The 23850-nt window shown below is 36.0% G+C and overlaps 6 protein-coding genes across 6 annotated transcripts; 3 read left to right on the plus strand and 3 right to left on the minus strand.

Annotated features, from left to right (window-relative positions):
- Window positions 1–345: 345 nt before the first annotated feature.
- Window positions 346–772, minus strand: GCK72_023261 (uncharacterized protein; the record flags this gene model as incomplete). Its single annotated transcript, XM_003106606.1, has 2 exons — window positions 346–570; window positions 743–772. 2 exons carry the CDS (start codon window positions 770–772, stop codon window positions 346–348), a joined length of 255 nt encoding a protein of 84 aa, XP_003106654.1.
- Window positions 773–1899: 1127 nt separating this feature from the next.
- GCK72_023262 (uncharacterized protein) lies at window positions 1900–3227 on the minus strand (the record flags this gene model as incomplete). Its single annotated transcript, XM_053735312.1, has 8 exons — window positions 1900–1907; window positions 1954–2041; window positions 2088–2228; window positions 2301–2445; window positions 2569–2645; window positions 2690–2768; window positions 2816–2906; window positions 3059–3227. The coding sequence occupies 8 exons, from the start codon at window positions 3225–3227 to the stop codon at window positions 1900–1902; spliced, it is 798 nt and encodes a 265-aa protein (XP_053578878.1).
- A 3919-nt stretch (window positions 3228–7146) lies between these two features.
- Window positions 7147–8036, plus strand: GCK72_023263 (uncharacterized protein; the record flags this gene model as incomplete). Its single annotated transcript, XM_003106749.2, has 5 exons — window positions 7147–7299; window positions 7343–7417; window positions 7467–7589; window positions 7641–7728; window positions 7801–8036. 5 exons carry the CDS (start codon window positions 7147–7149, stop codon window positions 8034–8036), a joined length of 675 nt encoding a protein of 224 aa, XP_003106797.2.
- Window positions 8037–12901: 4865 nt separating this feature from the next.
- Window positions 12902–13570, plus strand: GCK72_023264 (uncharacterized protein; the record flags this gene model as incomplete). The annotated part of the gene is made up of 2 exons (XM_003106574.2): window positions 12902–13054; window positions 13412–13570. The coding sequence occupies 2 exons, from the start codon at window positions 12902–12904 to the stop codon at window positions 13568–13570; spliced, it is 312 nt and encodes a 103-aa protein (XP_003106622.1).
- Window positions 13571–14978: 1408 nt separating this feature from the next.
- On the plus strand, window positions 14979–16827 carry GCK72_023265 (uncharacterized protein; the record flags this gene model as incomplete). The annotated part of the gene is made up of 8 exons (XM_053735313.1): window positions 14979–15100; window positions 15148–15256; window positions 15302–15390; window positions 15467–15598; window positions 15717–15876; window positions 15924–16352; window positions 16403–16549; window positions 16597–16827. The coding sequence occupies 8 exons, from the start codon at window positions 14979–14981 to the stop codon at window positions 16825–16827; spliced, it is 1419 nt and encodes a 472-aa protein (XP_053578879.1).
- A 770-nt stretch (window positions 16828–17597) lies between these two features.
- GCK72_023266 (uncharacterized protein) lies at window positions 17598–22143 on the minus strand (the record flags this gene model as incomplete). The annotated part of the gene is made up of 15 exons (XM_053735314.1): window positions 17598–17687; window positions 17735–17878; window positions 18132–18221; window positions 18341–18431; window positions 18479–18721; window positions 18909–19015; window positions 19574–19881; window positions 19930–20078; window positions 20129–20712; window positions 20760–20964; window positions 21045–21358; window positions 21410–21485; window positions 21530–21676; window positions 21721–21896; window positions 21943–22143. The coding sequence occupies 15 exons, from the start codon at window positions 22141–22143 to the stop codon at window positions 17598–17600; spliced, it is 2925 nt and encodes a 974-aa protein (XP_053578880.1).
- Window positions 22144–23850: the final 1707 nt, after the last annotated feature.

Here is a 23850-nt window from a genome sequence, read left to right on the forward strand (position 1 = left end):
TAAGATAATTTGGAACTCAAGAACAAAGGGTTTCTCTTATCAGTTACTTTACTTTTCAGTCTTTACACTGAACGGAAATTGATACGAAATGATTCAAATAGAGAAGTGTAATATAAAAGAAGATAGTCAAGAGAATACACGACAGACATTGCAGAAAAGGGATAGTGAAACCGAACATTTCTTGGCCAAAACCGGGATTCTAGTTTTTTGGAAAATGGTCAACAACCACAATCTGTTTAAGGAAAGTCTGAAATGTGAAAATCAAATGAAGATATCACAATGTTTTATTTTACATCAGAAGTTATCCATTTAGTAATGTGATTCTTTGAAAGAAAAACTGTTGACTTAGGCATTGTTGATACGGTTGACGATATCTTGAACAGTACTCAATGGCTCGACATCAGTTGATTCAGTTGGAACGTTGAAGAATGAAGTTAACGCTTCGGCAACCATGGTGTTGAAGTACTCAGCACGATCCTCATCAACTGCTTTAAAGTTGAAGTCGTTGTCGATCTCCTCGGCCGGACGTTGGACCAAGAATCCAATCAATTGTTGAACCTTTCCATCGACCTAAACACATTTTTGTTGTGCATTGATAACAAAAACTCTGAAATTTGCAGACGTTAAAAATTCAAACACTAACGCAATAACCTTATCTCTAAAGACTTTATTCTATCACTAATTTTCTATGGATTTCTTTTTGAATTCCAAGAGATGGGTGTAGTTTGATTTGAAAACTTACAGTGTCAGCGGTGATGTATTCCTCGAACATTTTGAATCACCTAGAACAGGAAAATGAAATTCTGGTAGTTCAAACGAAAAATTGTAATCTCAAAAACAAAAAAATCTATCTTCCTCTTTCAAGTCGGTTACTTTATACTTATCGGTGTGGGCGTGTTTGTCTCTTTAATTTGCTTCGAGACGCGATTCTATCTTCTTTTGAAATTTTTTGAAATCGAGAATTGAAACTGCCGAATTCAAAAAAAAAGAGATGGGAAGTCGATTGGTTAAAATTTAGAATCAAGTGGATAATAAAAAAGAACTGCTGACCTTACAAAATGTCTTCTTTACGAATCAAATGTGAAACGAGGCAAATCGGAAGTAGTTTCATTGTTCCAAACCGAAGTGAATTCTGATTCTACGAAATCGTAGAACCAGGTAAAGAATACAATTTCAAAGTGAAACCCCACACTGAAATATAACACAGTTCAAATTTCATACATGGCAATTGATGGAACACGAGAAGACACAAATGCCAGCAACCTCCACAGTTGTTTTGTTGGCCGTTGTTCAAGAAACTTTCAAAACGTTCTATTTCAGAAAGATTTCCGATGGTAATCTTCAATCAAGTATCCAAGTGTTTTTCATCTCATGTCATTAAAAAAAGAAAACAATCTTCATATTGAAAAAGTTATTATGTTCACTGATATACAAATACTGTCAAGCAATAAAGAAATTCAACTTTTTTTCACATGCTGAAACGCAAGTGCGGCATAACATCGTGAGCGGAGCCTGAACTATAAGCGGCCCGGATAATTTTTTAACGATCGACCTTGAATATTGGGATTATTCCCTTGTTTAATAAATTTTTTAAACGCTTCTTTGCAGCATATTCGTATATTTTGCATGTTTATAAGATTGAAAAACAAATTTATCTTAAAATTGTCTAGATTTTTATCCGCTTCAATTGCCGTTTAAGCTCCGCTCACAATACCCTGCCCTACTTGCGTTTCAGCAGAATAGGAAAACATTCCGAAAATTTTTGCGTTTTTTTTTGACAGTATAGAGATTATTACAGAAAATTAATTGTAAACATCAATGTATAATTAACGGGTTGAGTTTGATGATGTCTTGATTTTTGATGAATCCCGCAATGCTTAGAAATTATTATTCCCACTGTCAGTTAGCTGAAAAAAACCATTAATGTTCAAAAATGTAAAAAATTGTACTTACCTTCGTTGGGATTACGGGGAGCTGGTAGGGTCTCATCATTGACAATGTATTGTGCTTGATGGTGACGGAGTGGTGGAAGTCGACGTATCTCAAATGAAAATAATAATAAATTTGATCAGAGTTTCAGAATATACCGGCTGCAACGGTGGTTCTGGAGCGTTAGGTTGGGGTTCACTAAGAGATATTGTTGCAGGACCGACAGGACGAGCTACGCTGATTGAGAAACCAGTTTCGCGTGATCTTTTTACGAAATGTGCACATCTTACTTCAACCCACTGCAAAAATATATATTTGGAAGCTTTAGTATTGTGAAACTCTAAGAGGAAAAAGTAGTATTAAAAACTCACTGTAGCATAAAGAGCACATAAAGCAGCAACGGCAAAAGAGATGACGGATATAAGAAGTGCAACGTTGTTCTCGTTAACATTTTCTCCGGTTGCACGTAAAATGAGCCAAGTATCAATGACACAAATAATCACAATGCACGCAATCCTGGAAGAATCATGTTAAAGTTAAAGAGACATGTCGAGAAAGAAACAATCAATCATAAAAAAAGGGTTCAAAATCAAAGAGCATCCCAGTAAACAAACAAAACAAGCTGTGACATCATCTCACCTGAAAATGAAATGCGGAAGGAAGAACCAGAATCGAATAGTTTTTATCCCATAAAACATTGCAATAACTGATATAATCTGAATAAATTCTATAAGCATCTGTAAACAAACTTGTGATTTACCTGGAGAATTGCCCATACAAGACAAGTGATGTTGTTGTTGCAAAGAACTGCACTAACATATGTGACGTTCCTGACATGTCTAAGAAATTGAAAGAAATCTTCTTTTAGATTGGAACGGTAACTCACTCTAAGGAAAACTCTTCGAAAGCGTCATCGAAATCAAGATTTGTGTGATTGGACAGTTTATCACATACACGAGTTGTTATGTCAGGAAGCACTGAAATAAAAAATTCATGGAGAAAAAAACAGTAGAGCAGATGTATATAGCACAAAAGTTCAACCTCGAAATTCAGTTTTTGAACATGTTTTTCCTCACAATTTTCGAATTCACATGACATTTTGAATTTTAATAATTACTGGAAAACTCACCAGCCACAAGCAGGAAACAAACGGTGAAAATCTCAAAAATTCCAATGAAAATAGTGAACGTTTTTGCATGACAGCAACACGATTTGTACATGTTGTCATTTGGATTAAAGCCGTCAGGATTCTGGAAATGCATCACTACATTTCCGCCTCTTTCCCGTTTGTTCGCCATGACTCAGAGTCTGATGAAACGATGTGAGCTCAGTTTCGTTATCGATGTATCACTCGACAAAAATTCTGTAAAAAGTGTTGATTCCACCTGCATGGTTAGTGAAAAATTGAAGAAAAGAGTTAATAAAAACAATCATTGTTTTAAATCAAACAGAAAAATTGATTTTCATCATATAAAATATGTAAAGTTACTATCAACATAAGGTAAACAGGAAACAAATTTTTTTGAAAACTTGGATATTGAGAGTGATTGAAGTAAAAAAATAGGATGAAAAATATGAAAGCGGCATTTGGAAAGATGTAATTAGCAAGAAAAAGTGTCAGCATGAGTTAGAAGAAGACAAAAAGGCGGAGTTCTATGCACTAGACTATGACGTAACAACAGTTCAGTGGATGAACAAAAGCTGATATTGTGGAGAAAAAATTATCTGAATGAAACGTATTCACTCTATCAGACATCCACTATCCCGACACATGAAAGGTTTTTAAAGTTTTTTTTAAATGGCTTCACAACTACACTAGAAACACAGAAAACATGCATCACTCAATCCATTTTCATAACGGAAGCCATTTGTCTCTTTGTTATCAAAATTGAAACAGATTAGTATCCCAGCAACAAGAGTAAAATATTCGTAAAACTATTATGTGTTTTTGACATCAATGTTAGTGACTTCTGATTGCAATAATAATAATAATAAACTTTTCTCAATTTTTTGGTTTCACTTTCATTCAGAATAAAATTATTTTTTGAAAAATTTTCAGAAGTTTCGATTGCTTTCATCTGACATACGTGAAAGAACAAAAAATTCACAACAAAAAGCCTCTGATTGGGTTCAAATATTTTTCTCCGAACTTTGAGATCTGTATTTCGTTCCCCAAGGCTTTAAGGACGAAGTGATAAGTATCTAAAACTGAAATGCCCAGTTCTGCGTTTTAGAAACAAAACGATATAGGTCGCAGTTGATTCTCACCGGTCATTGAATTGAGGAAGTTTGAAAATGCTTCTCGTATTTTGAGATTTATCTGCTTTGAAAAAGCCACAAAAAGGGGGATTAAAAGACAAAACTCCAAAATGTGGGTTGACTATGGCTAGGCTCTGCCAGCTACTAAGAGCAGGTGTCTCCAGTTCAAATTGGTAACCGGAATAATTTTGAGTGTGCACTACAAGTTTACTTGATTGGAATATTTTGTGTTTTTGAGTTCACCGGTTGTGAACAGAAGTGAGATAGAAAGTTTTGTTGACAAAAAATGAAAACTTTGGAGAAAAATAAGATAAGTGGGAGTTTCGAAACATTTGGAGGAAACGAGTGGTAGAAAAGAAAGCTGAGCACTGAGCATTCCATAGGCTGTAATTGCGTCAAAAAAGTGATGTATGAGAAAAAATGTGGTCAGGTTGTGACTAACAGAGAATATGAACATATAATGAACAGGTGTCTGAAAAAGGGATGAGGAAGGAGACCACATGTTCAGAGGTCTGATCATATTTAAACTGATTTCAAAATAAAAAAAGAATTATCTAAAATTTCATCAATCCGAAATTCCTTATAAACAACATGATTTTTTGAGGATTTTGTTTTTTTATTGGCCTCCAAGTGTTTTTCTAGAAGACTTCAACACCACACACACTCAAACAGAAATTATATTAAAAAGGAATAAATTGAAAAAGAAATGAGTTTTAAACACAAAGGTTAAATCAAAAGCAGGTTACTCCCAATAGCATTCGTTTTGGCAGCTGAAATTGTCTAATTTTTTGATATATTTTTCGTGTGTGGGTGCTACAAGTTATATTCAATTCTCTCCTCTAACCAACTTGATAAATCAATTTCGAAAAGAAGGAAAAGAAAAATGAGAGAAGGAGTTAGAATACTTGGAATCGAAACTCCTAATGATAGAGCTTGGAAATGTCTCGAAAATGTCAGCTTCAGTTTGAAATCAAAATTCCTCTGGGAGCCAGATAGATTGTTAACCTTTAATTACATTCACTTCATTTGTTTTTTGCATGAGTTTTTTTTTGAGTATGAGTATGGCAAAAAGATGATACTAGAATATTTATTATAAATTCAAGACAATTTTAGAATTGTTGTGGCACCAAAATAACAAGGAAATGACAATCCGATGAGATGTGCGAATGTGACGAAATTTTCTTCTTGTCCGCGTTGAAGCCTCTCAAGTTTTCTGGATGCATCTGAAAACTGCATATAAGAAAAAGGAAATCTCTTTCATCATTTCTATTTCTTTATTATTTCTTAATATATTTTTTTCTGATTTGATGACAGACGCCAAACCTTACAATAATCTCTCAATTCCTTGGAGCACTGAGCTCAGTGAGCTTTTTTCTTGGAATAGATTGAGAACATGCACTCGCATGTATTTGTATCACAAAACGCTCTCACCTATACGCTACAAAACCGACGGACATCACAATCAGGAGAGCAATGAAAATAACGGAGCTTTGAGTGAGAATATCCAACGTCTGTTCTGCAGCAGGATCCATTTTTTGAAAAAGGCAAAAATGACACGCTCTTAGAAAAATCTGAGATTTCAAAGAGAATAGAAGGAAGAAAATGTAATGTGTATGAATAAGACTTCTGTTTATGGTGTTGGCTCTTCAAGATACATATTGCGTGCGCAACCGGCCTGTCATAAGATGGACAGGACAGAGAGCTGTGGGTAAATATCAGAGGTCAGCGGTTAACATTTAGAATGAAAAGATATCAAAAGATCTTATGTTGTGTTAATGGACGAATGGAGAAACTGGGAGTCAAAAATGTTTTACTGATATAAAAGATAAGATGAATGAAAACCACATGAGTAAAGTGAAGTATAAATAATTCGAAAACTGCGACCTGATTCAACGAATCACCGTTTCTTAAATTGTTTTATTTCAAAACAAGTTTTAAAAATGTACCCGTGATTGAAAAGAAAACCGAAAAGGTTGGAAAATTTTTTGTATTCAAATTTGAGGAAAAAAAGCGTTTTAAATCTCAGAAACAAAATTATTTCTCACTTTTTTCTTTGTTTTCCCCTAAGGCCACAGCGTCTGTACTATAAAAAAAACAAGGATTTCCACAATTAGCGTTTGCTTGATCCAACCTTCATATTGCACAAAAATAAGTACTGGAAACATTAAAATTAGACTCAAAAAAAAATAACAGATTGTTCACAAACTTTCGAATTTCTGCTGATACCAGGAAATCAAATATATCTGGAAAATAAAATAAAATCCCATCTCAATTAACGTTTTCTAATTTTTCAGAGGCACAACTTCAACCAAAACATTTAGTTTCTTTCTTCAAGATCGTCGCGTTGCGCCCCTTCTGACATTGATATGTTCAATGTTCACTCGGCTCCGTTTTTTAAAGTACAGGTATAATATAAACTGGAAAAATACAATTTATGTCTGGATTGCACTTTTTGAATATTGTAATTTTTCTGGAAATCTGATGATTTTTTCTTCATTTCCGTTCTCGTGTTTCCAAAAAATTAAATTTTTGCAAATACTATGCACACTGTGGCATTTCGTTCTTAATTATAGTAAATCTCACTGACAGGAAATAAAGATATACATCTTCTAAACCCCACGCGCTTTTCCAGTTAATGCGTGGCATTTTATTTGGTGGCTTTATTCAGTAGTCATTTCCATACGCCTCTCAACCCAATTTCCACGTCACCAAAAAAGAGCAAAAAGGCTATCCATTGTATTGTCACTTATACCCAATGTTTTTTCTCATTCAGTTTTCCCGCCTTTTCTTCGATCTGAGGATTTGAGAAAGGGGTACAACTACAAGAAATTGTATGAAAGCTCTTGTTGGCTCTGTCAGAATAATTTTAGAGCTGTGAGATTATTGAACTTTTTCAGTTTTTTTCCCACACCCTTTTCTTCATTTTAACTTTTCTATTAATCAATCTTTTCACAGACTATGGCGGAAAAAGTGGACAAGTACCTGAAACCCAGAATGCGGTTGTATACCCTTATTCGTCAGGCTGACGAAAACGATGGATCGAGAGTCAAGAAGCGGACCTACTGGGATAAATACCCGGATCTCAAACTATTTAGGCAGTTGGGAAAGAGAGTGCGTTTCTCAGAATTTGTCTCCAACTCAAAGAATTTTTTAGCGTCTCATCAGTTTCATGTTCTTTTCTTATCTTTTCATGCTGACTGCTTCTGAATACACCCGCATTATTCATTACGTAAGCTTTATTATGTCGTAATTAGTTTCCAACATGCCTAAAATTTTAGGGAGTGGGAGTTGTAGTTGCTCAAACTGCAATCAGTGTCTTCATCGTGCTCAGTGTTCTGTTTTTTGACTACGGAATCAATGACTGCAGAGTTGCAATGATCATACCGTTTATGTCTACTGTGGTAGGTACCTTATGGGGATTTATTAGAAAACTACGCTGATACCATTTCCAGATGGCCGCTCTCTCGTGTTACATTTGTATGTTCGGATACATAGCATATTCTGTTCTCTATGTCCCACCATACCACTACTTCCTCCTTGGTAAGATTACTAGAAACATCGGCTCCACACACACCTTAGGAAATATGGAATTATATAGTCCCATAATTATAGGTTTTCACTTCTATCTCTTCTCAATAACTACCGGGGTAACCTTTATTCTGGCGAAAGGGGCTGATATGTTGTGGCAAGGATTTTTCTTGTTGGTTGATTTGGGTGCGGACGAGGGACTTTTGGAGAAGTTGAGAACTAACGCAACGTGGGAAAGGGAGCCGATTATTGAGAAAGGAAAGAAAAACAAGAGGAAGACAGGAACAAGATATTTGATTGCTGAGAGAAGAAGATATTAATTAACGCAATGGTAAAACACAGGATAATCCAGAATATTTAAAACAACGCGTTATTTTCAGACTGCCACAAACTACAATATACGCTACTACTTCACAAAACATAGTAAAAAATTCACTTGCTTTTCTAATAATTCTTTCTAGCTTCAGAAAATCTTTAAAATATGATATGGATAGTTTATGAAATCACATCTAGAAAATTTCACTTTTACCCTAAATTGTTTGTTCAAATAATGAAAAGTATGTATTCTAGACTCTCTTCTTCAAACGTTTATCCAACATATGAACTTATATTAGTTTTGATCCCGATTAATCGTCTCATTTCAACAACTGTCATGTCCTCATCTCACTCAATCCATCTCTACCTCATAATACTCAAAATTAACCCTCAAGTTCCTCAATGTCCAGTCCCATTAACCTTGACACCTCACAAGTGTGAGTGGTTGGTTTTCTAGACGTTGTTCCTCTTTTCGATTTGGACTATTGAATTTGGATTACCCCAGTTGTTTTTTTTTGAATTTTACAAAACAGAATGTGATCAAAAGTTTTCACAACTAGCCAATTACCCATGGGAGTGGAGACCAGGGTTATCAAAGACAAAGCTCAAACACAGGTTTGAAGTGTTTAGCCAATTGCTCTTATCTGTTGCTCATTTCCGACATTGTTCCCCTCAAGAGCCGACCTTCTTTTTCCCGTTTTCATACTTTGAAAACAAACCAAAAACATCTAAATGAAGTCTATAAGAATAAACTGTTCCTTCGAGCCCTTCGTTTTAATTTCAAGTCAAACCAGTTGTGCAGAATCGCCTCCGTGTTCACATATATTCTGTTGGAGGAATTTCAATTGTTTGGTTGGTGAGTTAGAAAAAATTCTTATAAAAAATAATTGGATAGAAATGAACAAAGGCTCCCGAAAAATTTCAGAAAATAAAGTCATGACTATTTTCTTTCAATTATTTGCTTCCGATTTCTAAACAGTCACTTGTCCCCTCTCCATTCAATATACTCAATCATTATTTGCATTTCCACTTTTTCCCCCATCCGATAGAACGGTTGGTGGTGCTTTTTGTGTAGTACTTGATAGAAACCTCAAGTGTGGCAAGAAATGATAAGATAAAATAGGAATCTTATATAATATCCACACCTATTTGATGATATCTTATCTATATGTTAGTTTCTCTCGATAGAAAATTCACTATGACAAGAAATGTTGCGAGAAGCACTTCTTTTTATCAAAAAGTGAAAGATACGAATAAGGGGGAAATTCCAAGATAATATACGCGCATTTTTGGCGTAAGATCAGGTTTTAGACGATTAAAATTATAATAAAAATATAAAATCCGTTTTAATTTTTGTGTCTGTTTTTTGTTTCAATTTTTTGCTAATCGGGAAGAAATTTGGTTTGTGGTTTTGTCAAGTACGGAAAACCTTTTTTCAAGGTAGGTGTTCCCACGGGATTGTCCTTGAGACCTCCAACGATTGTTGCGAATCAGGTTTCGACAAATTCCATTCTCAATTTTTGATACATAAATATTCCCTTCTCGTTTTACGTAGGTTTTTATTTGTTTCTTTTTTCTTTTTCTGATAGGAATTCAATCCAACAAAGTTTTCAATTCATACCTGCTTAACCTTTCCAAAGCTGACCAATGTTCACTAAGAGGTAAATTGAAATGCCAAATAGGGAACAAATTGGTTTGGTTCCTTCCCTCAACTCTATCGTTTGTCCTTAAAAGTAGCTGTTAGTCGAAATTAATGTGCCCCTTGAGACACTGCAACAAAAAAGGTCCTTTTGTCTTGATTGTTGTCTTTTTCGTCCTTTTCCCAATACACTTTTTGAAAAATGTTAGGATTTTGAGTGAACTCGTTTCAACAAAAAGTTAATATATGATTGTTGAAAATATTATAATTTCACAGATCTCAAAAATTACCTCTAAAAATGTTTTGTTGGAATGAACGGAACTTTCAAAAAAAAAATGAAGACAATGTTGGTCCCTACTTAAAATCAGAACTTAATACCTCCCAATAATTATTTTTCATTGAAAAAAATGCCAAGTTAACCTCGACCAAAAAAAACGAGATTCCTTTCCCACCATATGTGTTGTCTTCTCAAACGTTTAATATGCGTTGCAAAAACCACAGAATTTTTGTTTAAACTAAGCCTTGTATAGTAAGAAAATAAAGCATCTAAAAGCTTCCGGTTTGTCGTGAAAGGTCATTTATAAGTTACTCAAAGTGTAAACACGCTTTTTCTCCTCAACACATTTTCTTCTCTTTTTCTTACTAAATTTCATAGGTGACCCTGTGAACAGACAAAAAACCGTACCTCTGGGTTAATATTTGCCAACTCTTAGTTTCCCCCTATCCCTGACAACAAGACATGCTCAAGAGATTTTTGGAAAAGATTGACGAGAGCAAAAAAATGCGATACGTAAGCCAAAATGTGCGAAACTGGCGTGCCAACTCATTGCTTTCTGTCAATATATCATGATGGTAGATCCAATAATTTTCTATTGCTATATCACTACTTTTGTCCTCCATTCTCCTGTCACTGATTAGATCTCTGACCAGTTCTTGTTTTTCTTTTCTCTTTTTTGCCTACCACCTGTTTTCTCCACCATTCTAATCATACAGCACGTGTTATCCTATCTACTAATTGAATAAATTAATATCGTTTCTATATCTAACTTCTCCTTTTTTCTCTTCTTATTACCTATTCTTGTTATCCGCCTTGTTTTGAGAGATAACACCAAAACTCTCACATCTTCCCACGTCGTCGTTAGTTAGTCATGCAAAAATGATAACTGTCAACCACACACAAATATATACGCCTTGACACATTTTTCGCTTTTTCTTATCAACATACTTATATACACTTTACGCGTTTCTTCTTGCATGAAATGTTCTTGCTCCACCTTTTTTCTAGAAAATTATTTAAGTTAATTGCTGTTTTAAGCCAGTTTCCCCAGTTTCCTCGTGTTTTTCATTTTTTTTAAGGTGGGAAAAGCTTATTGAGAAGTACAGCCGAGGTTTCAAAAGTTCCTAATTTTTCTGTTTTTACTGTTCTTCCTCTTGCAAATTTATATTTTAATTAGTTAATTTTTTATTGTCTGAAGTACTGAATTTATACAATGTTTCTAGAATCGTATTTGTAAAATTTCAAACAATAAACAAACGTCATATTTTTTGTATGTGAATATCATAAAAGCCCCATTCTAGGAAAATCATAACCGTATGCATTCAAGTGTTAAATATCACAGGTTGTATACAATATGTCTCCTCGAAAAAGAAGTGTTCCCGTATCTGTCTGTAAATACATTCAGTTCATGCCGAGGCAATTCAGTATTCAAACACCGCACTCCTCTCTACTGTCTCCACCTCCGATTCTTACATATTTCTATTCCTCCATTTCCAAAACTCCGTTTGCATTTTCTCTCTGTTTCTCTTATTACTCTCAACATGAATAATACCTAACCTGGAACATGGACCCAGCCTCTATGACTCAAATTTCCAATTTTATTTCTGCTTACCTAACCAAAGACTCCCACATTCACATAGTACTACCTTAAGTTAGAACTAGTTTTCCATTATACTATTTTCTTTTCTTTTTTTTCTCTCCTCTTCTATTCTGACCACCCACTTGAAAACTTAATGATGCCATCAAGTCGTCTTGTGGTCAAGATGGCATTTTTATAATAGTTGTTTCTGGAAATTGAAATATCCACTCACGCTGAGCAATGAAATTTTAATAATATAAAATAGTGTTTGTTTAAGTTGATTACATCAAAAGCTCGAACCTCTTTAGGTTTGCTTCTTCCTCCAAACCCGACTCCTATTTGTCCAAAGTTTCAACGTGTTTTGTTTGACGTGTGTCGTCGGGAGGGCCCCCGGGACACCTTTATGCTCTTTCCATTTCTATTCATATACAAATTGCATATCATCACCATTTCATAACAATCATTCCTTTATCAGGGAGACGTCTCCAAGTTTTGAATACTTGAAGTGCCAAACAAACTGATTTTTGTACAAACATCAAGACTCATTGTTATTTATTCTTTTATTATTGAACTGAACTTGCTATCTATCGATTAAGTGAAAGAGAGCTTGAGCGGTTTGAACTTTTCGTTTTGATTCAAAAAATAAATACAAAAGAATCTTGACGAAGAGGTTTAACAAACGGAAGGACACAGTTTATATCAGTGTCTCTCAAATTTCTTTTTGAAAAAATAGTTGCAATGTAACTTCGATAAAACTAACAAGCTCAAATTCATTTTCATCATTGATACTCCTAAGAATCTTTTTGACTATTCATCATCTTTTCTGTTGATTTGTGGTATCATTCCTTCCTATTGAATTCCTCCTCTAAATGAGTCATTTTCCCTCCTATTCCGTTTGTTTTTGTTTTGAATTTTGCTCTTTCATCACTATCATCATAACATATACAATTTTCAGTATATAAAATACAAAAACTGAGGCTTCAATATTTCTCTGAAATTGATACACTTTTTCTGCTAAAATAAATAAAACAATTTTTGCGATTTCATTCTCACTTTCACTTTTCCATCATAAATAACCAAGGGTTAACTTGAAAGTCACTTCCAGTATTACTTTTTTCACTTCTTGCCCTCCCGGTGGTCAATTCTGAATAAAACCACTTTTTGACACTATTTATGTCCTTTCCCTTTGAATTCATGAAAATAACTAGTTTTCTTTTTCTAGACTTTTCTATTTCTAAAATTCAATGCCCTTTCACAGATTCATTCCTAACATTTTTTTTCAGCATCAACACTTTCTCCGATTATTTCTGGTTGCCGTTTGGACGGAGAAGATATATTCTGTATATGTCCTCCTAGACGTGTACTCTACCGGAAAATGGCGTCAAACAGTACAATATCCGGCAGCAATTTTGTGGATGACAACAAAGTGTCGCTTATAGATGCCGTCAGTGCAGTAGATAGTGCCAGCAGCAGTGGAGGTGGAGGATTAAGTGGTGGAGCAATTGCTGGTATTGTTATAGCAGTTGTGGTGAGTCATTTGATGAACTTGGTGTAAACCGTTTCAAATTTTATTGCTGGACTTTTCACTGAGTCAGTACTCAAACAAATTCTTTTGTTCACTAAGGTTTATGTTCTTGAAAATGTTCTGAAAATTTCAAAAGCAAATACAACAAAGGTGAACATTGTGAAAGTATAAGCGTGAGCATGAAAAATTTCCAGTTTCCTTTGCTGTGATTCTGAAAACACAGAAAGCAGGCACAATCTTCAAAATGTTCATAGATTATTAAGCTAAAACATATTTTTTTATTTTTATCAACAAAGTCAATAGGTTTATTGTAAGCACCAATGAATCTTTATAGCAGTCTTCGATTCAAATATATTCCAGGTTGGAGTACTTCTACTGGGTGTCCTTGGTTTCTTTGCATTCAAATATGTGAAGGATCGTCGAAAAAATCACGGTGAATACCGGCCACAATTCGAAGAACAGCACCATGCCAAAGACCTACCATATCTACAACCACCAAATCTGGAAGGACTCATTTGAATTTTTTGTTGTCCTCATCACAATTCCTTTCATTTCTTGAAATTGGGCGATTTTTATGTGTATTTATTGTTCCCCGTTACCGCTCCTTCTCTTCTTTCATTTTTTTTGGAAAACACTAATCTAATTACGCATGACATCTGCATTATTTGGGATTTGCCTCGAATAAACGAAATTTGTACAAAAAATTAGGGTTTATGAATGTTTGATTTTCCAAAAACTCGCAACATTATCGTTTAGGTCAAAAAATGTGTGTTGCCTTTCCGTTTTTCTAACGTGGCGATGAGTAGGAGCACAACCTTCAAAGAGTTGGCCGATAAGCAGTGTTTACACAGCGTGACTGAAAAAAAGACGGAATTCTGAAATGACACCATTTTTTCATTTATGTTTCTGTTGAAAACGCGTTTTTCTAACTCAATCAAATTAAAAAATAACTCATTTTGATAAAAATGCACAGAATTGGTGGTTCAAGTGTTTGCGTCTCTTCTTTCAAAGCACTATTTCCTAAGAAGATTCTAGAAAACCGAAAACTAAGAAATTCTCACATCCGTTTGAAAAAAAATTAACCGTTTTTTTTAATTCTACCGAAAATATAAACTTGAGACTGCTCTATTTTTTTAGAGCAAGATTAAGTTAAATTTCGAAAAATCTTGGCAGCAACAAAGCTCCGATATCCCGTTCGTATCCTCTTTAGCGAATATTTCCTCGAGAGGGACTTTGTTGTTTTTGTGCAAATACTCGGCCACCGCAATGTTTTTCATTTTACGAGAGATATTTTCCAGTTTTTTCTCCTTTTTCTACACCAAAATATGTTGTTTGGTGTCTTGTTCTTTTCTCTCTAGTTAGAATAAGTTCAGAAAAAAGAAAACACATTGAAAAACAACGGGAAACGCTGGACAAATCTTATTTCTTTCTTTTTATTATTACTTTTTGCGACAACAAACCACAATGCACTTGAATAATCGACCTATCTGAATAATTGATAAACTCTTCCCGCATGCCAAATATAGTGCACCAAAACCCTGCGCATGTCTTATCAGTTCTCTTATGGTTTTTCTCTTGTCTGTTTTCATTTCTCACGTGGTGAGACAAGAGATTGAGAGAAATTGAGAAGAGACTACTGATCGCCAGTCAGAGATTCTTCATTCGGACAGCAATTTTCATCCTCCATTCTCTAGCTGACACCATTCCTCTCTTTTTTTCTCTGGTCGAACAACTACTTAATCGACCATTTTTAGTTTGAAATCGGACACAATGGCATGTGACTTAACATGCACTTAGTTTCCCTTCAACCCCGTCTCCAAAAAAACTAACCACCCTTTTTTTGTTATTCTGGTTGATACCTCAGTCCTTCCGTTGCATGAACGAAACAAATTGATAACAAGTGATCATTCCAACTATTTTCAGACACATGTTCACTGCTGGTTCTCCTTCAAAACATCAACGTTTGTGGCAGATTTCGAAACGATATATCAGTTCCAATGAGGTTGCTCAGGCTCTCCGACCCTTTTTGTTCTTGGTTCACCCGGATAAGTAAGTCTCAAATTGTCAACTTTTTACACCGAAAATGTCTGTTTTAGGTACGCCAAGTTTCCCGAAATCCAAACACAAAACGAGAAATCTTTGCAAATCTTCAATGGCTACATGAACGACCTGTTCCCGGTATCCCCGTCATTGAAGCCTACGAAAGTGAGTGCGAATTTTTCTTTTTCATTCACAAAAATTGAATTGCAGGTCAGCTTCTCAATTGCCGACAAACAGTCAACAACATTTCGTAAAATTCACATCAATTTGACTGGTACCGACCCGGCGAAAATTGTAAGGTCAGTAAGTTTGATGATCACGTCATTTTCTTTTATTTTTATCATCATAACAGTTTTAGTAACGATGTGTTTGCAGAGACGCCCTTGAATCGTGCGAATTGAGTACATCGGAACTGAAGTTCAAAAATGCAGCATCTTCAGGACATCGAAATACATCTGGTGGATTGGGATTTTCAACGACTAACGTGGAAGAGGATTTACTAAGATCGTAAGTGTTTATTTCCAGTGTGAAATGTTTTTGCAGCTGTTAAGTGAGAAAAATCAGTTTTCTCACTCTATCAGTATCATAATACGTGTCACTTGACATTGATAGACAGTGTTTTCAGGTATCTGAGACGAAAAAAGGCTACAGTCATCACGAATTTGTATGATTCTTTGACAAATCAACGAGATGAGGCAATGAGAAAGCGAAGAGAGGCCAAAACACTTCGAGTTTCAATACAAGAAGATATTTCTGATTTGAAATACAGAACACAACTGAAAGATGTGAGATTTCGTTACTTGACACTGCTGCTAACTTTATTGATTTTTAGGTTGTATGGCAGATGACATGGGAAGAATCACATATGCGTCGTTGCATAGCGAATGTGAACCGAATGATAGACCAAGCAATCCCAGAGACAAGAATCGTACTGGAAAAGGCATTTTTTAAAAATGTACTGAGATTTGGAAGAGGATCATTCATCTGTTGTGATGGTTCTATTCAACTAGGTGCTGACCACGTACCTGAGCAATGGGAGCAAGCATGCCAAGAGTATCAGATCCGAAAAAATCAAATACCGATTCTGAAAGAAACTGCAAAGCAATTGGAGCAGACTTTCGGAGGTGCTCAAATCCTGTTACCTCATTACAAAGGATTGGCTCAGACTTTGACTCAACTGCAAACGTTGACAGTTAGAGTTTGGAAGAAGGAGGCTTTGTTGAAAAGAGTCGAGGATTCAGCGAAAAACTCCATGCTAGAGGTAAGAATACATATTTAACTTTGAAAAAATGATGAATAAGAGTTTTGCAGATTGTGACTTCATACGACGAACTGGCAATTGGTGTAGACGGACGATTGTACATTCCTTGCAATGTGGATGTCCCATCACTTGTTCAGTTTTTGGAGGAAAATGCGAAGAGAGCTACTGAAATCAACCAGCATATGCATCATTTAATGGTGAGTCGATTTTCATTCCAAATCTCTCAAAGTACACGTTTTTTCAGAATGAACTCGAGTTTGCTCGTGATGAATGTATCAAGGAACTCAAGCTTACTGGACTCAAATGGGAGCAAGCTTTCACACCTGAAGCACTCATACAATGTATTAACCGTCTTACGCACTGCTCTGAAGAAGTTAGAAACTTGGTCTCCGGTCTTTCTCTGATCATCTCTGCTAGTCCGAGTATTTATGTAACTAGTGATGGTACCCTGTCAATCCCCTTGAATTGGTCATAAACGTTCTAGCTTTTTTAGCTTAGCTGAATAGTTATATATTTGATGTGCTGGTATATTTGACGGTAGCATAAATGAATCATCTCTATTTTTTTGTACATCTATCGAGGTTTCCGTGTAAATAAGTGTCAAATGTGGCTATTTTCATCTCTTACTGTTTTATCACTACACTTTTGTTTGATGTTCCCATCACTTCTGGAAATAAAATTAATAATGAAGTTTTGAGTTTTAAAGACGGAAGCATTCATTATTCACAACACAAGCAGCCATTTCACATTTACAAAAATGGATTAAAAGGGGGAAAACAAAAGACAATGACATTTAGAGCACTGATGGAACGGGAGAGGACAAAGTGAATCTAGTACTAGAGGGTACAGTAACCGGAAAAGAATGATGTGGCTGGTGAGAAATTGTAAAAGTTGAGAGAAATAAGGGGTAGTGACAAGATTGGAGTATTATGACTAGTGTTGTCATAACACAGATGTATATAGTATCGGGAACAACTATGTTGTGAGAGAATGGGACAGTAGGAAGGAGGCATCACAAATTTCAATGGCATTTTTGAAGGGTTGACAATAAGGGAAATGGACAAGAAGGAATTGAAGCGATATCAAAATTAAGCACTAAACACGTACAAGTTGTGAGATTTTAATCAAAAATGTTGTTTGGGGGAGTTTGTTCAAGAGAAATTGAAAAAGGGTCTAATGAAGATCTAATCAGTATTTCTATCGGCAAGTTTTAGGAATTGAGTACATTTATAGAAGGTGAAAAACTTAAGAGCTGGAAGACGTTGGTGTGGATGGTCCATTATCATCAGAGATTGATTCGAGGGCTTTGACGTAGCTCAGCGGAAAGAATCCGGTCTGAAAAACTGGAATTAGTTTTCAAGTTTACTTGAAATGTATGCTACCTTGTTGTTAACTTGACCTTTCCACCATCCTCGATCCTCTCCTACAGTGTCTAGTAATACAACGGTGTCACCAGTTTTGAACGAAAGAAATTTGCCGTCGCTGTTGGGAGAAGGGGGATCGTAGTCGTGCACAGCTTTGTAGACCTCCAAAGATATATTGTTTATTTATTGTAGTTAGTGCGGTGCTCAATAACTGGACTCAGTGTACTCTAAAAAAGGGGTTAATGGTTTCCGGTCAGGTTTTATCTACTAATTCTACGGGTTTTTCTCGGAAAACTCTTGTTATATTGATGACTAATCTTCTCTATTAGTTCTTCTTTATCAATCTTCATATCATCTGTCAAAACGAGAACAAATTTCAATTTTCTCTTCCGTTCGACCTTCTTCAATGACTCACCTTGCATGCTGAATATGGAACTTTTAGACATGTGTCAAGTGCTTGGAAAATCTCAATCAAGTTGTGGTCACGATAGTATTGCACGAGCTCCTATAATAGAAAATGCTATTTATTTAAGTCTAGGACAAAATTTTTGAAAACAAATTCGATTTTTGATTGAAAAAATTCGATTTGGTATCTATAATAAATAAAACAGAATGTCAACTGACCACAGTAGAATTGAAAATGTAATCTTCGTCCAAATACATTTTCCCATCTTGATTCTTCTCAATAATCATGTGCTTCACATCATTTTTATAGCTGAAAACGTAAACTTTAACCAATATTTTTGATGCTTCGACTCTCACCTCAAACTGATTGCAGTCTGTTTACGGTTCTTGCTATATCTGACCAAAAATGTACCATTCGGTGTTCCACGTAACGTGCTCTCCGCTTTAGTTCGTTCCATCTCACCCATATACCATCTGAAACCCGCTATCTCAGTGTTAACGTATTCTTGAGGCCGCCCATTTTCATTGTTCCCATTAACCGTAGATGTAGAAGAAGTGCGCGATGTTCTTGACAACTGGGGATCAGAGCTTCTGGCACTACTGAAAACAGACCGTCAGAAAGATAGGGATACAAAAACAAAAAAGGTCGGTGCGTGTTTTCTCACTTACGTGGCAACTATAAATACCATTGCACGTGCGATTAAAAATAGGAAGCAGAGGAGGAAAATCAAGTGAATTAGGGAGGTGCGAAGCGGATATAGTCTCGTGTAGGTAAACGACGACTTACGGATCAGATAACGGTTTATTCGGTAAAACAGTCGATTCGTGTCGGCCGATGCGAACAATCGATCCAGCTGGCGATTCCATTGGGCTGAGTCCGATCATCGATGTGGTCTGAATATTTCCAATATTGGAAAATGAACTTGAAAAAAAGAGAAAAGAGCTCTAGAATGTGCAATATATGAAAACTGTTTATTCCCTTCTCTCCACCTCAAGAAAGTTTTCCGCTCCGCCTACAAGTTTGCAGATAGAAAAAGAGATGAGTCACACCTATAGGAATCGGCGTGGTCTGGGAAATATATTGCGCCGGTTGAGAAAGAGTGTTAGATGACAAGAGAAATAGAGAAGGAAAGGCGATACTGCTCATTGCTTCTCATTTTAATTTAACAGGTGTTCAAACGCAACGATGATACTAACTAGTGTCTAAACATCAAGTACATCGCGTGTGGAATAGCAAACATTACGAGCCAGACGACTCATCGCGTATTGCTCATATTCTGTAACTTTAGAGCATGTGGATTCTCATTACCTGAGTGATTTCACATTCGTTTGCCACGATGCAAACTTTGACTCTAATAGTATATATCAGAAAAGGCTATTTACAAAAAGTGCTCAAAGCAGTGGCAGCAATCTTAAGTTGCGCGCGAAGCATTTTTTTTCTTTTAACCTTACCCGTGGTTTAGAAATGTGGTCGAGATGTACAAGTCCCGTTCTGTTGCGATTATTCGAGACGCAACCAGTGAACCGATTATGAGACTGCATTTTGATCACTTCAATTGTGTCTCCCTTTGTGAACTGAAGGTACGACAGATCTTGTGGAATGACTGTTGAGCTGGCAGTAACGACGTCGCCTTCACGGACCGTTAAACGTGGTCTACTGATGTTAAAACTGTGAGAACTTCTGTGTTCGTGTGTAGATCGACGAATAGCCTCACATTTCTTGAGACCGAGACAATCCTTGTGCATTATCATTTCACACGCTGAAATGAATAGCAGCATTCAATTTATTTCAAATTTTCTTCACTTACATTCACACTTATATCCTTGGTACCGCAACCCTTTCATCAATTTCTCACAAACACCACACGTATATGGTTTCTCCAAGTCCACTCTAAGACTGTGAAATGAAACCTTGTGATTGGTATCGCGGAGATATTCAGTAGGCGACACATTTGATCTTTAAATACAAAAATTAGATTTTTACACTGTATCAAATCTGAATCTTACTTGGATAGGAGAAGAGCAGTCATCCAAGCTGATCGAGTTGCTTCGTTCTTGAAATAGAACGAAATCTGAGTGATTTCACTCCCTTCATTCCTATCTCGATGCATATGAATAACATATTGAGTTCTTCGCGTGATTGTTCCTCCAGATTTTGTGTCGATAGAAACGTTTTGATCGATATTGAGCTCCGACATTATATAGGCGTTTTTGTAAGTAAAAGTATTTGATTTGAGGTTTGATCCTGAGGGACTTTTTTCTTTCACCGGCATCTTGGTCATTGTTTTGCAAACCACAATCACTTTATCGAAAAGGAAAACGTATCGTTGTTTCGCCTTCCCATATGTGGTTGCTGTTGATTCAGACATTTTAACTTCACCGTCAAAATTAACACGTCCATAATCATGAAGTTTCACATTTTCTGGCATCGCCAAATCAACAATGCTCTTCTCAATCTCATCAATCATCTTCTTAGAAGTCGTATCACGGGATTCTTCATTAATATAGTTACAAACGTCTTCCATCACTTCAACCGCTTCAGCTAACGATTTTCTATCTGGACTGCTCATATCACATTTTTTCAGCAATTCCTGAATAGATTATTAAATTTCAAGTTTTTTTAAATTTTAAAGATCACCTTCAGAAGCAATGGATACTTTGTGATTCGTTGGAATGGGACACAGAGGAGATCATTGAGGCTGAATTTACATCCTGCTTGTTGTGCCGATTCATTAACTAACTTCGCAAATTTTTCGTTTGTGTTCAGCAAGCTATTTATCATCTCTCGACTGTCCAGCAGGTTACTGCAGTATTTTCCGTAAATGAGAAATTGATCGCGATACCTAAAAATGGATGTGGATTTCAAAATGTTCTGCTCTTTTCAGTTTAAGGTATTTTGCAAACACAAAATATTTTTTCTTACTTTACAAACACTTCCCCAATAGTCCTCGGAGCTTCAATTCCATTCAATGTCGTCGGTCTTGGAACTTTCTCTTCAGAAATACCCCAAGTAAAGTTTACTGGATATTCCAAATCCGCGAGCAAAGACACATGAAATTTATGAATAGGTTCAATGTTTGCAAAGACGGTTTTGAACTGTTCAGTAGAGATAATCTCCTTCAGAGGCTTGTAGAAAATATCGATGAGCTGTCCAAGCGCTGATCTCACGTAGTTAACTTCCGTATCATACAACTCTTTGACGCGGAGGTCTTTAATGTTGCTGCTGGACGTTTTGAGCTATAAATTGATGGATATAAGCTGAAAATGGAAAGAGAAAATAAAACTAACATCGTTTTCATTCATACTGGGTTTCCGATTTGTCACGATTCGGTCATAGACCTGCTCATTCTGCTTTTCTTCCGCGCTAAAAAATTAATTCTTATGAAAACCTTCATTGTATTCTCTTACCTTGTGATAGGGCCGTAGATTGTCTCATCCGGATTGACGGAATCAATGTCTTTTGGAAGCGATTGATAAATATCCTCATCGTCGTTGAAATCCAAGCAAGGGGAACATGATGAACTCTCCTGACTTGTAGTTGTCTCGGGGAATGGGCTGAAAATGTTGATTTCTACTTATAAACTGGAAGAATAACCCACTTTACTCCACGTCGGATCGACTCATCAGTATGTGATAAGATTGACAGCGTTTTGAGAATTTGCTGAAATCCGTCCATGTGATACAACTTTTCCGGGTTGAACAGATCCGAGTCTTGCATTTTGAAGTGTGATTTGCAAAAGTTGACAAACAATCGGATGTTACGAGTACATGTAAACTGAAAAAATACATTCAATTAGTATAAAATAAATCATGATGATTACCTGAGTTTGCTGTTGTGCCTTGATAATATCATTTTGGTTGATGGCATTTGGTACCAACGTATTTGCAAGGCGGCAGAGAAGAATACCATCTCTCAAAATTGAAGCGAATTCAACAATGGTTCCATTTTTATCCGTTGTGAGCACGTTCAGATCACGTAACCATCGGGCGCACCCAATCCAGAGCTCGCTCCCCGAGCTCATGGGTACCTGAAATGAATATAATAAGTTTTTTCATATAATTTTTTTTGAAAGAAAGCTCTCATGTGTCGGCATCAGAATAGAGCAGAGCGCACTGTATTATTCGCTGTTCTCTACACCTCCCCCCGTGTTTTCTCCCCACTTTTGTTCGTTTCGCTAAGAGTAAACATTACTTTATAGACGAGTCTGACATAGAGAACCATGTCAGCAGAGGTATATTGTCCGAAACGATAAGGTACCGGAATGACTCAATGATGTGTTGGACAAACTCGGATTGACATAGTAGCGTAAAGGTCAGAACAGACCCAATTGAATAGCTATGAATGGAGGGAAAAGAGGAAGAATATGGAATAAATCAAGACTTTTTTCTTATTATATCTGCCGTTTCCTCTCAATCTTTTATCGCCCCGATACAGGTATATAGGTCAGAGTAGCAGCTGGTTAGTTTGGTTTCACTGAATAAAAGAATAAGAAATGGGCGTTATGAAATGGGGGTGTGGACTCGAAGGAGGAGAAATATAGTATTGAAAAAAACGAAAGTGTACTAAGATGAGGTGACGCGGAAAAAGATTGATGAAAGGCGTCTCTAAATTGGAGGGACTAATGTTGAGGAGCAAGTACAAACGGTGTCAAGGTCACCAGATGGATGCTCCATCAGGCGGGAATAACGGGAGGGATAGAGATTTTTGAGACTTTCATTCACAATAAAACTATTAATTGATTGAGTTTCAAAAACATATCAGTTATACCCCGTGAAGTTGAAAAATCATCTGAAAATAAAATGATTCCTTGAAAATTCGCACTATTTCTATCACCCGCAAACATTCTGAACAATTCAGTTTTAGAGACGTTGAATTCAAACTGGAAAAAATGATCTTTCACACCTAGACTAGCACTAAACAACTGCTCAGTCGTCAGAGCTGTTCAGTGGGCCGCTCTTTTCTGAAAAGAACTCACTTCTGACCAAATTATAATTTTGTTTTAGTATTGCTGTCTCTTTCTCGTTTCTAGAATAACCGCAAAATAGCAAAAATTGACATATTTTTGTTTTCATATGGGCGAAAAATAATTTATTACTGGAGCGGGAGTCACAAACTAACCCAAACTGAATTAATTTTTCGAATGAATATGATTTATTGGAATCTTTTTTTTCTGCTTGAAAGTTCATCACGTTTGTGCCTTGAAATTTCGAATTTAAAACCACTCGAAAAATAATAATAATACGTACTAATCAACGGCAGAAAAAATGAGAGTTAAGAGAAACTTAATTGGAAATTACATTTGTTTCAATTTCGAACATTTTCCCAAAATGAAGATAGGTAGAAACAGAATCAATGGGAAAAATGGTGATCACTCTCTTATCTTAAGTCATTTTCTCTGATTTATAGCTAGTTTTGCGATTAAACAAGAAATTGGGACAGGTTTGATGCAAAAATAGAAATAAATGAAAACCAATTTACCTTTTCAGAGATAAGCGGCAAATAATTACTAATTCCTTTATGAACAACTTTTTGGACAGCTTTTAGGCAGGATCCCATCAGAATAAAAGAGCTTATCGCAGAATGAATAGTCTATTTAGGTCAAAACCGGCGCACTAATTGTTGCGGACCATTATGAGTTTGAGGAGGAAGGAGGAGGAGGTAGAAGAGGGTTGGGGTGAGGATAAAAAACAACACGAGAGAAAGAAACAGGTAGAAGAGACGCAGAAAG

The sequence above is a fragment of the Caenorhabditis remanei genome, chromosome X (assembly GCF_010183535.1).
Source record: "Caenorhabditis remanei strain PX506 chromosome X, whole genome shotgun sequence".
NCBI lineage: Eukaryota > Metazoa > Nematoda > Chromadorea > Rhabditida > Rhabditidae > Caenorhabditis > Caenorhabditis remanei.